Genomic DNA, 13653 nt, shown 5'->3' on the forward strand with positions numbered 1-13653 from the left:
TTGATGAGTGTGACAAATGTATACACTTATGTAAACATCTCCAAAATCAAGATATAGAAAATTTCTGTCATCCCAGAAAGTTCCCGCATACCCCTTTGCAGTCAATCCTTTTCTTCTAGCCTCAGCCACTGACACTCACTGATCTACTTTATTTCACTTTAGTTGTCTTTTCTAAAATCTCATATAAGTGGAACCATACATTATGTAGTCTTTTCTGTTTGGCTTTTTTCACTTAGCAAAATGCTTTTTGAGATTCACCTATGTTGTTGCATGTATCAATCACTGTATTTTATGGATACATCACAATTTGCTTATTCATTCACCAACTGATGGACGTTTGGGTAGTTTCTAGTTTATGGCTAGTATGAATAAACTTGCCTGAACATTTGTTTACAAATCTTTGTGTTTTAATTTCTTTAGGGTAAATATCTCGTGATGGGATTGCTAGGTTGTATGTTAGGTATATGCTTAACTATAAGAAACTATCACATTTTTTTTCTTAAGTGGTGGTACCGTCTTAATTCCCACCTCCAGTGAATGAGAGTCCTGGTTTCTCCAAATCCTTGCTAAAACTTGATAATGTCGATCTTTTTGATTTTTTTAACTCCATCAAAAAAGATATTTTAGGGGGCTTCCCTGGTGGCGCAGTGGTTGAGAGTCCGCTTGCCGATGCAGGGGACACGGGACACGGGTTCGTGCCCCGGTCTGGGAAGATCCCACATGCCGCGGAGCAGCTGGGCCCGTAAGCCATGGCCGCTGAGCCTGGGCGTCCAGAGCCTGTGCTCCGCAACGGGAGAGGCCACAACAGTGAGAGGCCCACGTACCGCAAAAAAAAAAAAAAAAAAAAAGGTATTTTATTAAAGTTCCCAAAACAAATTTGAGAAGTTACGCTGCATTTAAATTGAAAAAGGCCAAGTTAAAATATGGAAATAAAGTTTTCATTTGGTGGAAGCTGAAACTAATGTATACATTCTAATCAAAGATCTATCCCATGTGACATTTTTTGTTTTTAAGAGTCTACCAGGCCAAACCCTTCACTGCCTTTACTGCCTTTGCTTTGCTTTCCCCCTTTTCTTTCTTTCGCTTTGCCTTCAGCTTCTTTTTTTTCCCTCCCTTTGGCCTCTGGTTCATCCATATGGAGTACTGTCCACGCTGATCTAGAAGACTCTTTTTGTTTCTCTTAATATCAATCTCCATTTTTATGTCACTTTTTTCATCTTTCACTACATATTGGGTTTTCTCTTGACAATGTTTGGATACCACCACAGTTTCATTTTACCTTATTTTTTTGAAAGATACATTCCCTCATATAGAATTCTGGGTTAATAGACTTCTTTTCACTAATATAAAAAGTCACTCCATTGTTTTCTTACTTGTATAGTTTCTGATGAGATGTCTATTATCATTTTTATATTCATTTCTCTGTATGTACCATCTCTTTTCTCCTTGTAAGATTTACTTTTTTTGTCACTTGTTTCCACCAGTTTGATTATGCTGGATCTTGGTGTGTTTTCTTTTTATTTATTTAGTTTGTGGTTCATTGAGTTTCTTGGATCAATGGGTTTATTGTTTTCACCAAGTTTGGGAAAATGTCAGCTATTATTTCTTCAAGAGCTTTTTTTACCTATCCACCTTTTCTTCTCTCCTTCTGGAACTCTAATTTTACATATGTCAGACCACCTAAAATTGTCTCACTTGTCATTGATGTTCAGCATTTTTTAGCCTTTTTTCTTTCTGTGCTTCATTTTGAATAGCTTCTCTTGCTATTGACGTTCTCTCATTTTTTTTTTTTTTTTTTTTTTGCGGTACGTGGGCCTCTCACTGCTGTGGCCTCTCCCGTTGCGGAGCACAGGCTCCAGACGCGCAGGCTCAGCAGCCATAGCTCACGGGCCCAGCCGCTCCATGGCATTTGGGATCTTCCCAGACGGGGGCACGAACCCGTGTCCCCTGCATCGGCAGGCGGACTCTCAACCACTGAGCCACCAGGGAAGCCCAGTTCTCTCATCTTTTCACCTGCACTGTCTAATCTTCTGTTAATCCTGTTCAAGATGTTTTTCATTTCAGATACATTTCATTTCTTCAAAAAGTTGGGTCTTTTTATATCTTCAGTTTCTCTCCATACCATGTTATTGTTTCGTCTACATTCTCATGCAAATGGAAGATATATATAATAGCTGTTTTAATGTCTTTGCTAATTCCACCACTATTGTAATTTCTAACATGTTATTGCGTGAGTTTTCTTGAGACTCTAGGTCATATTTTCCTGCTGCATTGCATGGCTGGTATTTTTTTAAATTTTTAATTGACTTAATTTTTTTAGAATACTTTTAGATTTACAGAAAAATTGAAAAGATAGTACAGAGAGTTCTTGTATACCTCATTCCTAGTTTATATTATTATCTTATATTTAGTGTGATACATGATTTATAATTAATGAATCAATACTAATACATTACTATTAACTAAAGTCAATAGTTTCTTTAGATTTCCTTCTTTTTTTACCTAATGTCATTTTCCTATTCCAGGATCCCATCTAAGGTTTCACATTACATTTAGCTGTCATTTTTCTTTAAGCTCTTCTTGGCTGTGACAGTTTCTCAGACTTTCCTTGTTTTTTGATGACTTTGACAGTTTTGGGGAATACTAGTCAGGTATTTCGTAGGATGCCGCATTATTGCAATTTGTCTGATGATTTTCTCATGATAAGACCAGGGTTATGAGTTATTGAGAGGAAAACCACAGAGTTAAAGTGCCATTTTCATCACATCATATCAAGCATACATACTGTCAACATAATTTACGACTGCTGATGTTGGTTTTAATCACCTAGCTGAGGTAGTGTTTGTCAAGTTTCTCCACTGTAAAGTTATTCCCCCCTCCCTTTTCCATACTGTATACTTTGGAAGCAAGTTACTATGTGTAGCCCACACTTAAGGAGTAGGTAGTTATGCTCCCTCCTCCTTGAGAGTGGAGTATCTACATAAATTATTTGGAATTTTGCATGAGAGATTTGTCTCTTCTGGCTGTCAAACATGATCAGTTTTACATTGCTATTTGCTGAATTTTGTTGTAATCCTTTAAGCTCTATGGATTTAACTTTGGCATTTAGTGAAGTTATTTGAAATAACTTTGTTCGTTTTGACACTTTAAGCTTTGCTGAGCCTTTAAGCTTTGTGAGAGTGGTTCAAGAGCAGCCTTTAATCTAGGGTTAACTTTGTCAATTTTCTAAGGTATTAACCTTCTGAGTACTCTGTCTGATGTTCTACATACTATAACATTTTTCCATTCTGGCTGACAGGATTGAAAACTATTCCCAGTCTTGTGTGAGCTCTAGAAATTATTAGGCCTACTGCTTTCTGGAGATTTTCTCTCTGGACTTAGTGAGTTTCACCGCATGCATGTGGCAATATTCAGCCACAGCCTTGAGGGAATCCCTTTGTAGATGTTTGAAAGTCTATGTACAGCTCCCTCCTCTGTGTTACTCTACCCTGCAAATTCTAGCTGTCTCAGGATCACAGTGTTTTTCTTCTTGTATTCTTTGCCTGTAAAATCAAATTTCACTTTTAGCAATCATTTAAAGCACAAACTGATTTTTTTCTTTTTGGTACAACTTTACATTTAAGAAAATCAAATGGGATTTATTTAATAGATGGCTATTTTAATAATAATGTACCATGGTAAAACGCTGGTAAAATATACTTTATACTTCTTATTTCTAGGCCTTTGCTTATTCTGCAGATTCATATTTTCTTCTTTCCTGCCTTATAAATGAGGCTGTTGCTTTAGGATAGGGGCTGATACTTTTTCTGTAAAGGGTCAGACAGTAAATATTTTAGGCTTTTTGGGCTGTTTGGTCTTTGTTGAAAGTACTTAACTATGCCATTGCAGTGAAAAAGCAACCATGGACAATATGGCTTTTCATGTATTCCAGGGTAGGGAATTGTTTAACTTAAAATATTTTAATATATTTCCTTTAGTTTTGTGTGTATTAGTAAAATATCACCAAAGTTCACTCATTCATTCAACACACTCTTCTAGAGGGCCTACTACATGCTAAGCATTAAGTTGGGCTCCAAGGATATGGAAATAAAAGACAGTTTCTGCTCCTCAGGAAAGGCTAGAAGACCAAGTTAGAGTCTATAGCAACCCTCTAGGTAAAACATTATTAAGATGTAAGCCAGAGAGAGGCATGGGAATGGGAATGGAAAATAAAGAATAGATTCTGGAGACAGAATTCCTGGAGCTGAAATATACAGGACAGTAACTGGTGGTAAGGGATAGAGAAAGGTGATGTCAAGGATGGAAATACAGGAGATGCAGATTTTGGAGGGTGCTGATGAGTTCAGTTTTGGCCATGTTGTGTTGACCTACAGGACAACTAAGTGAATATATTCAAATGGGTAATTATTCTAACTGGAGCTTAGGAGAGAGGCCAGAGCTGGAATAATCAATATAGAGTGGGGGTAGCTGAAGCTATTCATGTAAATGAGATTTCCTAAGGAAACTGAGAACATACAGTCAAAGAGAGAGCGTGTTATAGAGAATAACAACAGATGAAGGTCAATGAAGCGTCAGAAGAGACTGAGGAATTCTGGCAACAGAAATAAAAGAAAAACCAGGAAATGAAGTCCACATGGAATCTAAAACAAAGAGACTGTCAAAGAGAAGGGAATGGTCATTCACGCCAAATGCGAAGATCAATTTAGAAAATGACTGGAAAAGAGATATTTTAAACCACAACTGGTGACTTTGGCAAGGCCAATTTCAAAAGAGTGGAATGAGTAGAAGTTATTGTGTAGGGTTCAGGAGTAATTTGGAATGAGGCGGTAATGAAGTGAATAGATCACTCATTTGAGAAGTTTCACTAAGAAGGGAAGATGTATGAATGGAAAACATGCTGAAGGGAAGTAGCCTGTAGAAAGGCAGAAATCAACAGTATAAGAAAGGGAATAATTGGTGGAAGTAGGGAAGAGTGAGAGCTACAGCAGAGAGAGGTATTGACTTTCCACAGTTTCCTCTGAAACTGGAAAGGAGATAAAGATGGTAGAAGTGAACAATTCTGTGGGGTGGGGTTTGCAGTATGAGTGGGAAGAATTGAGGGATTCCTATAAGACGTACTGTAGCTTCTCTGTGAAACAGGAGATGAAGTCTTCTGCCTGGGAGTGAGAAGGGAAGTGTTGGAATAGGGGTTTGAGGTGGGAGTTGAAGGTTTGAAATTGCTGTTGTGAGGAATTGGAGAGGATTTGATTTGGGAAATATAAGAGTTCTGGGCAGTGCTGATGGCCAAGCATAGAGTGGAAATAATGAATTTGTAGTGGTACCTGTATGCACAATTTTGTGATTTTCCTCCTGCAATGGTCAGGAATTGGGGTGTTAATTTGAATAGTTGAATAAATCCAAGGTTAGAGAGTTGCATGGCAGATGCTGCAGAAATAGCATAAGAGGATAAAAGTGTTGAGGCTATTGACAACAAAGCTATCACTGCTAACTGTTTAGGGAAGGATTTTAAGCCAGGAAGGAAAGAGAGATAATAAAGAGAGATAGGGGACCAGAGATGTTAATGAAGTCAAGTAATGGTTGTAGGGAGAGATGAGAGTGAGAAAGCTCAAAAAATAAAGAGTATGGCATATCTGAATTGAAGATTTTAGAGAATGAATAGTTCCTGATGACTACAAGATCCAGAATATAGTCATTGATATGGACAGCTTGGATGTAATGGAGTCAAAAGTCACCAGCAGTAAAGTCAAGGACATGCAAGAATAGAAGAGTAGCTGTATATAAAAGATAGTAAAATCACTTGAGATGATGGGCTGGATTTGGGGTAGAGAAGTAAGGTTAACCCAAAGTGCAGGGGGTATAACCAGGAACTTTGTACATAATAGCATCAAATAGAGATAGAGGGAAATATGAAATGGAATGACAAGAGTCTCAAATGAAGAGTGATGTTTTTACATGAGGATGAGGAGTAGAGTATGGGTCTGGAAGTAGCAGTGGTGGCAACCTGATCTCTGGCATCTGAATTTAGAAAATGAATAGTCTCATGAACTTCTGGAAGCTGTTTTTTAGTTAGTTTGTTTTTTGGAAGAACCAGCCAGATTTATGTTAAATTAAGGAGGTGATGAGAGAATTCTGTAAACTGAGGATACAGGAGAGATAATTAGGGAGGTAGTTCTAAAGGGCAGAGTGGAAAGGGTTGGGTGGGAACAGTGGAAGGATGGGTGAAGGCAGAGGAGGTAAAGAACAGAAGAGTGGGGATAAAAGTACAGTAGAGAATAAATCATTAGAGGAGTCTACATTCTGGGCATTTATGCCAAGGATAACAGGAATATGAAGCATGGTGAAATTAATTAGTGTCAAGGTTTCAAATGGAACTCTAATTGAAGTTCATTTATTTGTTTAATAAATAGTTACTTGAATACCTAGGAACAGTTCCAAATTTTGAAGATATATGAGGAAACAAAACAGATATGGTCCCTGCCCTTCTAGAGACTACACTCCAGTGGAAGAGACAATGAACAAGTAAATAATTTCACATAGTGATAATTACTGTGAAGAAAACAAAGCATGGTATACTCAGTAAATAATTATTCATGAGAGAAAATAAAGCAGGATAAGAGTACAAACAGTGATAGACAGATGAACATGCTATTTTAGATAGAATGGCCAGAGAAAACCTCTCTGAGCAAACAGTCCCCTCTCCCTATGTTTTACTGTGGACATTTCTAAACATACTGAAAAGTTTAAAGACTTTTACAATGAACACTCCTACACCTACCTAGATTCTATCATTAACATTTTACTGAACTTGCATGAATAAAGTCCTGAATGATGTGAAGGAGTGAACATATGGGGAAAGAGTGTTTAGGGACAAGGAAAGAAAAGTGTAAAGTCTCTGAAGTAGGAATGAGCTTAGTATGTTCAAGGAACAGCCAAAAGGCAAAGGTGGTTGGACCAAACTAAATGGGGCGAGGGGGTGGTAAGTGGTGGGAAATGAGGTCAAAGAAGTGGGTAAATCATGTATGTCTTGTTTGGTCTGTAAGGACTCTGGATTTTACCTTGGGTGATGGGAAGCATAAGTGCATTTTGAGTAGGAGAACTGGATGATCTCATTCATGTTATGGGCAGAATAGGCTGCAGATAGGCAAGAGTGGAAACAGAACAGTTAAAAAGCTATTGCAGTAGTTCGAAGCCAGTGGTATTTGTGGAAGTTATCTGTCTATATATTCTGAGTAGGCTCAGAATATATTTTAAATGTGGAGCTGACAGAACTTACTGTTGGATTGAACATGGCATAAGAAGAAAAGCGGGGATGCAAAGCTGACTCCTAGGAATCCTCAAAACCAAGGCCGGCTGAGCTAGCTGGAGGTGTCAGAGGTTTGGTGATGAGAGCAGACTGTGGTTCTTAAAAGGTTGGCAGGAATTCTTTATGATACCTCCAAAGAAATCCTAGTTCTCATACTGGAAAAAGTAACAACCCAAAGTGGATGAGGATCTGTGTGAGAGAGAAGATTCAGCCTATATGGGAACTTTTCAGGATTCTTCAAAGCCTCTTGTTAGAAAGAAAAAATCCTTGGGATGATGGAAAAGATTCAAGCTTTTCTGAGAAGAGAGAGATAGACTGGATTGATCTTCCTTCCAAGTATAAGTAAATCCATTAACAACAAATGTATGCATATTTGTATCTGTGTCCATGATGTGAACATACAATAGTTTTTGTGTTTCCTGTATCAAATTTTGTGCCAAGGTTCAATTACCTCACATCTAGTATTTGTGTCACCTTCTTGCTGATATGCTTCCAATCTCTCTTTATTTAGAAGTTCTTTTTTATACTGCTGCCTATTGATTTGTTTAAACCAATACTTCTCAAATTACCTGTGATAAAGGATCAGTTTTTAAAACTGATTATGTTTGTAGAATACGATATAAATTAATTACTTGAAAAGTGGAATTAAAATAACAAAGATTACAAAGTGCAAGCCCAGTTTTTTAACAAAATCAACTGGCAAAATTACTGTCAGAATTCTATGAAAGTTTCCAAGAGCTTACTCTCAATTCTGTACTATCCTGTCACAAACTGGCAACTACACAGTTTGTGAACCACATTCTGATTATCAGTGGCATCAACCATTCCAGACCTCAAAAGTTCCAGTGTCTATTAAACCAAATGTAAACTTATCACCATTGTCCTCTAAATTCTGTGCCAGTTAGCTCAGTCTCACCTGCTTCTAACGGGCAAGCCCTTATCTTCTCTCTCATGCAAGCTACTGTTTTTAACTCATTCCTTTTTTGCCTTTTTTTACCCAAAGCATCCTGATACATCTCATAGATGTTACATCAAAACTAAAATGGTTATTGCCCTTAGAAAGCTTTCCTAGGACCCACTTACCTAATCTTTACCCTTTCAGCATTTGTATTTTCTTATATTTATTAGTACAGATTTATCTTATTTGCATTTTTTATTAGAGTATAATAATTGCTTCAGAGTAAAGTCTGATTTTTACCACAAATATAAAAATGTCTAGAATATAGCCACATGGATATCAAAACAATATAAAGTATATAAGTAATTACCTGCCTGTCTAAGAGTATATGGCATGGGGAGATAAAGCACTGGTGTCTATGTGAATACTATCTATGGGAACCTGCATTCATCCCTTTTCCCCCATGCCCTCCCTGATTTCTCTTATTTTCTTACTAGGCCTATCTCCATTAACTCTGGACCCTAAAACTGCTCACCCAAATCTAGTGCTCTCCAAAAACCAAACCAGTGTGTGGCATGGTGACATGAAGCAGGTAATGCCTGATGATCCAGAGAGGTTTGACTCAAGTGTGGCTGTGCTGGGCTCAAAAGGCTTCACATCTGGAAGGTGGTACTGGGAAGTAGAAGTAGCAAAGAAGACAAAATGGACAGTTGGAGTCGTCAGAGAATCCATCCTTCGGAAGGGCAGCTGTCCTCTAACTCCTGAGCAAGGATTCTGGCTTTTAAGACTAAGGAACCAAACTGATCTAAAGGCTCTGGATTTGCCTTCCTGTAGTATGAAACTGACTAACAATCTCAACAAGGTGGGCATATACCTGGATTATGAAGGAGGGCAGGTATCCTTCTACAATGCTAAAACTATGACCCACATTTACACCTTCAGTAGCACCTTCATGGAGAAACTTTATCCCTACTTCTGCCCTTGCCTTAATGATGGTGGAGAGAATAAAGAACCATTGCATATCTTACATCCACAGTAATTTGTCATACTATTGTATAAATTCAGAGCATTATTAAAGAGGTATTGAAATAGTTTACCAGTCTCACTGGTTTCTCTTCCCAATTTATGGGGAACTCTGGAATAATGAAAAGAGGATTCACAAATTGAATTCTGTTCTCACTGTTCTAAGTGGATTTCACTGGAGCTTTTCAAGCTGTCATTCTAACTCTCTGGGGTCTACTATGACACAGGAGCCATTCTCATGAGCATGATCATCATCCTATTATAACTGGAGCAAAATGCAACTTGAGTTTGTGATGCTCAGGAACCCTTTTAAAACGTGCTCAGAAATTCTATCATACCGTCCTTATTCTCCAACATAATGACTCAATAGATTAATTTTTAGATGTGTGCTCTTCTTCCTATTTAATTATCTTTTAATATACATTTTGCAACACATTTATTTTCTGGAACTTGTTACTGTAATTTAAAAAAAAATTGTTCCAGAGATTTAAAGAATAAAATGTTCTGGGCTAGTTTATATTCTTGTCTTGAATTCTCTCAAGATACTTTTTAGTCCAGCAAATCTCTGACTCTTTCTCAGTCCCTTTTTCTTGCTTTACCTACCTATGGAGCACTTGTTTTTCTGTATTCAAATACATTTAAGTATTTTCATTTACTTTTGACCATATCCTTTTAGTCATTCCTGCCTATAATTTAAATACCCGTATATTTCATTGTGTCCTCTCCAATATACTCATCCTCTAGCTTGTTCCTTCTTTCTAAGCCTAAACTTCTTAGGCTTATTGATCTCAGCAGTACCCTTGATGAACCACCCCTATTTCCCTTCCTTTGGAAGTTCCATCTAACTGGGCTTCATGCTCTATATCTGACAGGTTTTTTGGGAGAGATGGGGGGCAGTACTTAGGACCTGCAGTATGGCCCTCTAAAATTACAATTAGCACAGCTCTTTGGGCAGGATAAAAGCCCTCTATCCTATCTGTCACAGTGGGAAGGATACATACAACTACAGGTAATATTCGTGTAGTGTTGGTATATACAATATACATACATTTATAGCTGCTGATTTGGGCAAACGGCCATGACATGTTATGGCTACATTTAAGAAATTACCTTTTTAAAAAAAAAATGAATTCATTTTAACTGGAATGTAATAAGGGCCTATTTTGTGCCTGGAGCCTTGCTAGATGTTTCAAAGGATATAAAAGAAGCATAAAAAGAAAGAAAAAGGTTCATCTAGGGGGATATAAAAGAAATTCAGGTGCCTGGACCCCACCTAAGACCAATTAAATAAAAATCTCTAGCAGATGGGGCCTAGGCATTCGTAGTTTGTAAAAGCTTACTAACGTGTGGCTAGGGCAGGGAACCACTGAACTAAAGGAACATGATTTCTCTCCTTTTTTAATCTTTAAAAAAAATTCAAATGTAGAGGAAAAATTACATATTTATATGATAACTCCCATATACTCTCCACCTACATTACCAGTTATTAACATTTTGCTACATTTTCTTAGTCTCTCTCCCCCACATCCACCCCATATGATTTTGTGTGTGAGTATAATTATTACTAATGTTATTTTTGCTGAACTACTTTAGATTAAGTTGCAGGCATTATAATTCTTATTCCTAAATACATCGGCAAGTATCTTCTAAGAACCAAGGTATTCTCTTACATAATCACAGTACTAAATTATCAAATTCAGAAAATTTAACATCAACACAATACTACTTACTAGCTAATATACAGTCCATATAAATAAGTAAATAATTCTAATGGTGGGATTTTAGGCACTGTAAAATTTCAAGTAATGTGACAAAGAATTTGGGAGAAAGAAGAGGGTCTAGTTAAGCCATAGACAGAATTCTAGATAACTGATATCTAAAGTCTGTCCTTGGGGACAGACGAGTGCTACAGAGTTCAAAGAAAGGGGAGGTCAGTATTCACCAGAATAGGAGAAAATTCTAAGGAAAAGACAGATTAAGTTGGACATAATGAAAGATGAGTAGGAATGGATATAAATTCTAATCTAGATTTGGAAAATATACTTCTTAAAAATGAATGTTTTGTATTGATGGTTGCATAGCTATATAAATATACTAGAAATAAATGAACTGTAAACTTATAATGGGCAACTTTTTGAGATGTAAATTATACCACAATAAAGCTGTGTTTAAAAAAAGGGAAAGAAAAAAATGCATGTTTTATTCAGATCACCAGGGGAATTAGAACAGGCCACAGGTGTATACATATTTTCCACTATCTGTAGGAGTCAACCTTAATACTTTTTCTGATATACTATCTCAGCTCTCCAGTACTTGTCTTAACACAGATGACACAAATTTTCCCCCAGTTTTCCCAGATAATTGGTTATTTTTATAATTGGTTATTCTATACTGAGTAATTTGAACAATCCCTCTACTTAGAACTCAGACTATAATTAAAGGCAGGAATTCGGGACTTCCCTGGTGGCATGGTGGTTAAGAATCCACCTGCCAGTGCAGGGGACATGGGTTCGATCCCTGGTCCGGGAAGTTCCCACATGCCGCGGAGCAACTGAGCCTGTGCGCCACAACTACTGAGCCTGTGCTGTAGAGCCCGTGAACCACAAGCCCCCGCTCGCCGCAACTAGAGAAAGCCCATGCGCAGCAGCGAAGACCTAACGCAGTCGTAAATAAATAAATAAATAAAATAACATTTTAAAAAAGGCAGGAATTCTTCTAACGAGTATGAATTATGAAACACCAATACGGGATTTCCCTGCTAGAAATAGACTCTGAATAGTATTCACTAAGAAGCATGACTGGGGCTATCTTATATACTGTTTTCTCTCAGGCCACAGGAGATGAGGCTGATAGTAACCAAAAAATGAAGTAGAGTATAAAGAGGCCCCAGTCAGTGTGTTGGGATTCACTGAGGTGAGAACCTCAAAGGAAAATGCCTTGTAAAATACATTCAGAAGCATGTATGCAATGTATATGTACAGTTTGGAGAATAATACGAAGAAACAAACACTCATTAATTCACCATCTAGCTTTGGAAATAGAACAGTATCAAAACCTTTGAAGGCCCCTATGTATCTCTCCCAGCCCCGAGGTAATCACTATTCTACATTTTGTGTCTGGATTTTTCTTTTTTGCAAATAATTCATAGGTATGTTTTTCCAACAAATGTATTGTTTAGTTTTTTCCATTCTACATATGTATGTATTCCTAGAAAGTATAGTATCATTACGTCTGTTCTTTGAACTTTAAATGAATGGAATCATGTTGTACGCCTTCCTTAGCTTTTTTAAAATTCAAACTTATGTTGTATTCCAGTGTATGAAAATTCAACAATTTAAACATCCAAACTACTGTTAATAGGTAAGTAGTTGGTTCTAGTTGTTTCATTTTTTTAATTGTTGCTGTTGCTATTGCTATTAGCAACAATGTTGCCATTAACATTATTGGATATGTGACCTGGTAAATGGGAGCAAGAATTCTCTAGGTTTACACCTGATAAGCATTGGTACATAGGGTATGCACATCTTCAAGTAAGTAATGCTGAACAGTTGGTCAACTCTATTGTGCCAATTTACACTGCCACCAGCAGTGGGAGTTCCCATTAATCTATGTCTTTGACAGTTCAGTTTTTATCAGTAAGGTGGGTACACATAATGGTATCTCCTGGTTTTAGTTTGCATTTCCCTAATTACCACTGTGGTTGAAGCATCTTTTCATAATTTTATTAACCACTTTAAGTTTCCTCTTCTGTGAAATGCCTATACAGATGTTTGCCCATTTTTGCATCAGATTGTCTCTTATTGATTCATAGGGTTACTTATATGTTCTGGATACCAATCCTTTGTTGGTTATTTGCACTGCAAATATCTTCTCCTATGGCTTAATACTTGTGTCTCATTTACAAAAAAATCCTTCTCAGAGGTCAGAGAGATATTCTCCTATGTTTTATTCTACATGTTTTAAAGTTCTGCGTTTTATATTTCAATGCTTGTTCAATCAACTAAAAGTAACAAGTATAAATTTGCATGCACCTAACAACATAATTTCTGTATAGATAAAGCAGTAATTAACAATAAATTAATAAATCTACAAACAACTTAGGAGATTTTTAACATGCCTCTCTCAGTAACTGATAGAAGAATCAGACAATATGATTAACAAACTTGACTCAATGAACATATGTTAAAACAGTGTACCCAACACCTGAGAACATCCAACAGCTGCAGGGCATTCTTTGTAAACACACAGAGAACACTGACCATATACTTCAGTCAGAAGGAAAATTACAACAAATTTAAAAAGATTATAATCACACAAGCTATATTCTTTGACCTTAATTCATTTAAACCAGACATCGATAACAAAATAACTAATCACATGTATTTGGAAATTTTAAAATATTTTAAATAACCCATGGATCAAAAAAACT

General features: G+C 36.9%; 1 protein-coding gene across 2 annotated transcripts in view; it reads left to right on the forward strand.

Moving 5' to 3' along the window:
* TRIM69 (tripartite motif containing 69) overlaps nucleotides 1-9273 on the forward strand; it is a 36912-nt gene extending 27639 nt beyond the window's left edge. For both annotated transcript variants that reach the window (XM_004327803.4, XM_073799937.1), the window contains exon 6: nucleotides 8699-9273. In XM_004327803.4, the coding sequence (XP_004327851.1) occupies nucleotides 8699-9240 (542 nt within the window). In that variant the 3' untranslated portion in view covers nucleotides 9241-9273. The remainder of the gene's footprint in view (nucleotides 1-8698) is intronic.
* Nucleotides 9274-13653: the final 4380 nt, after the last annotated feature.

The sequence above is a fragment of the Tursiops truncatus genome, chromosome 2, assembly GCF_011762595.2.
Source record: "Tursiops truncatus isolate mTurTru1 chromosome 2, mTurTru1.mat.Y, whole genome shotgun sequence".
Lineage (NCBI taxonomy): Eukaryota > Metazoa > Chordata > Mammalia > Artiodactyla > Delphinidae > Tursiops > Tursiops truncatus.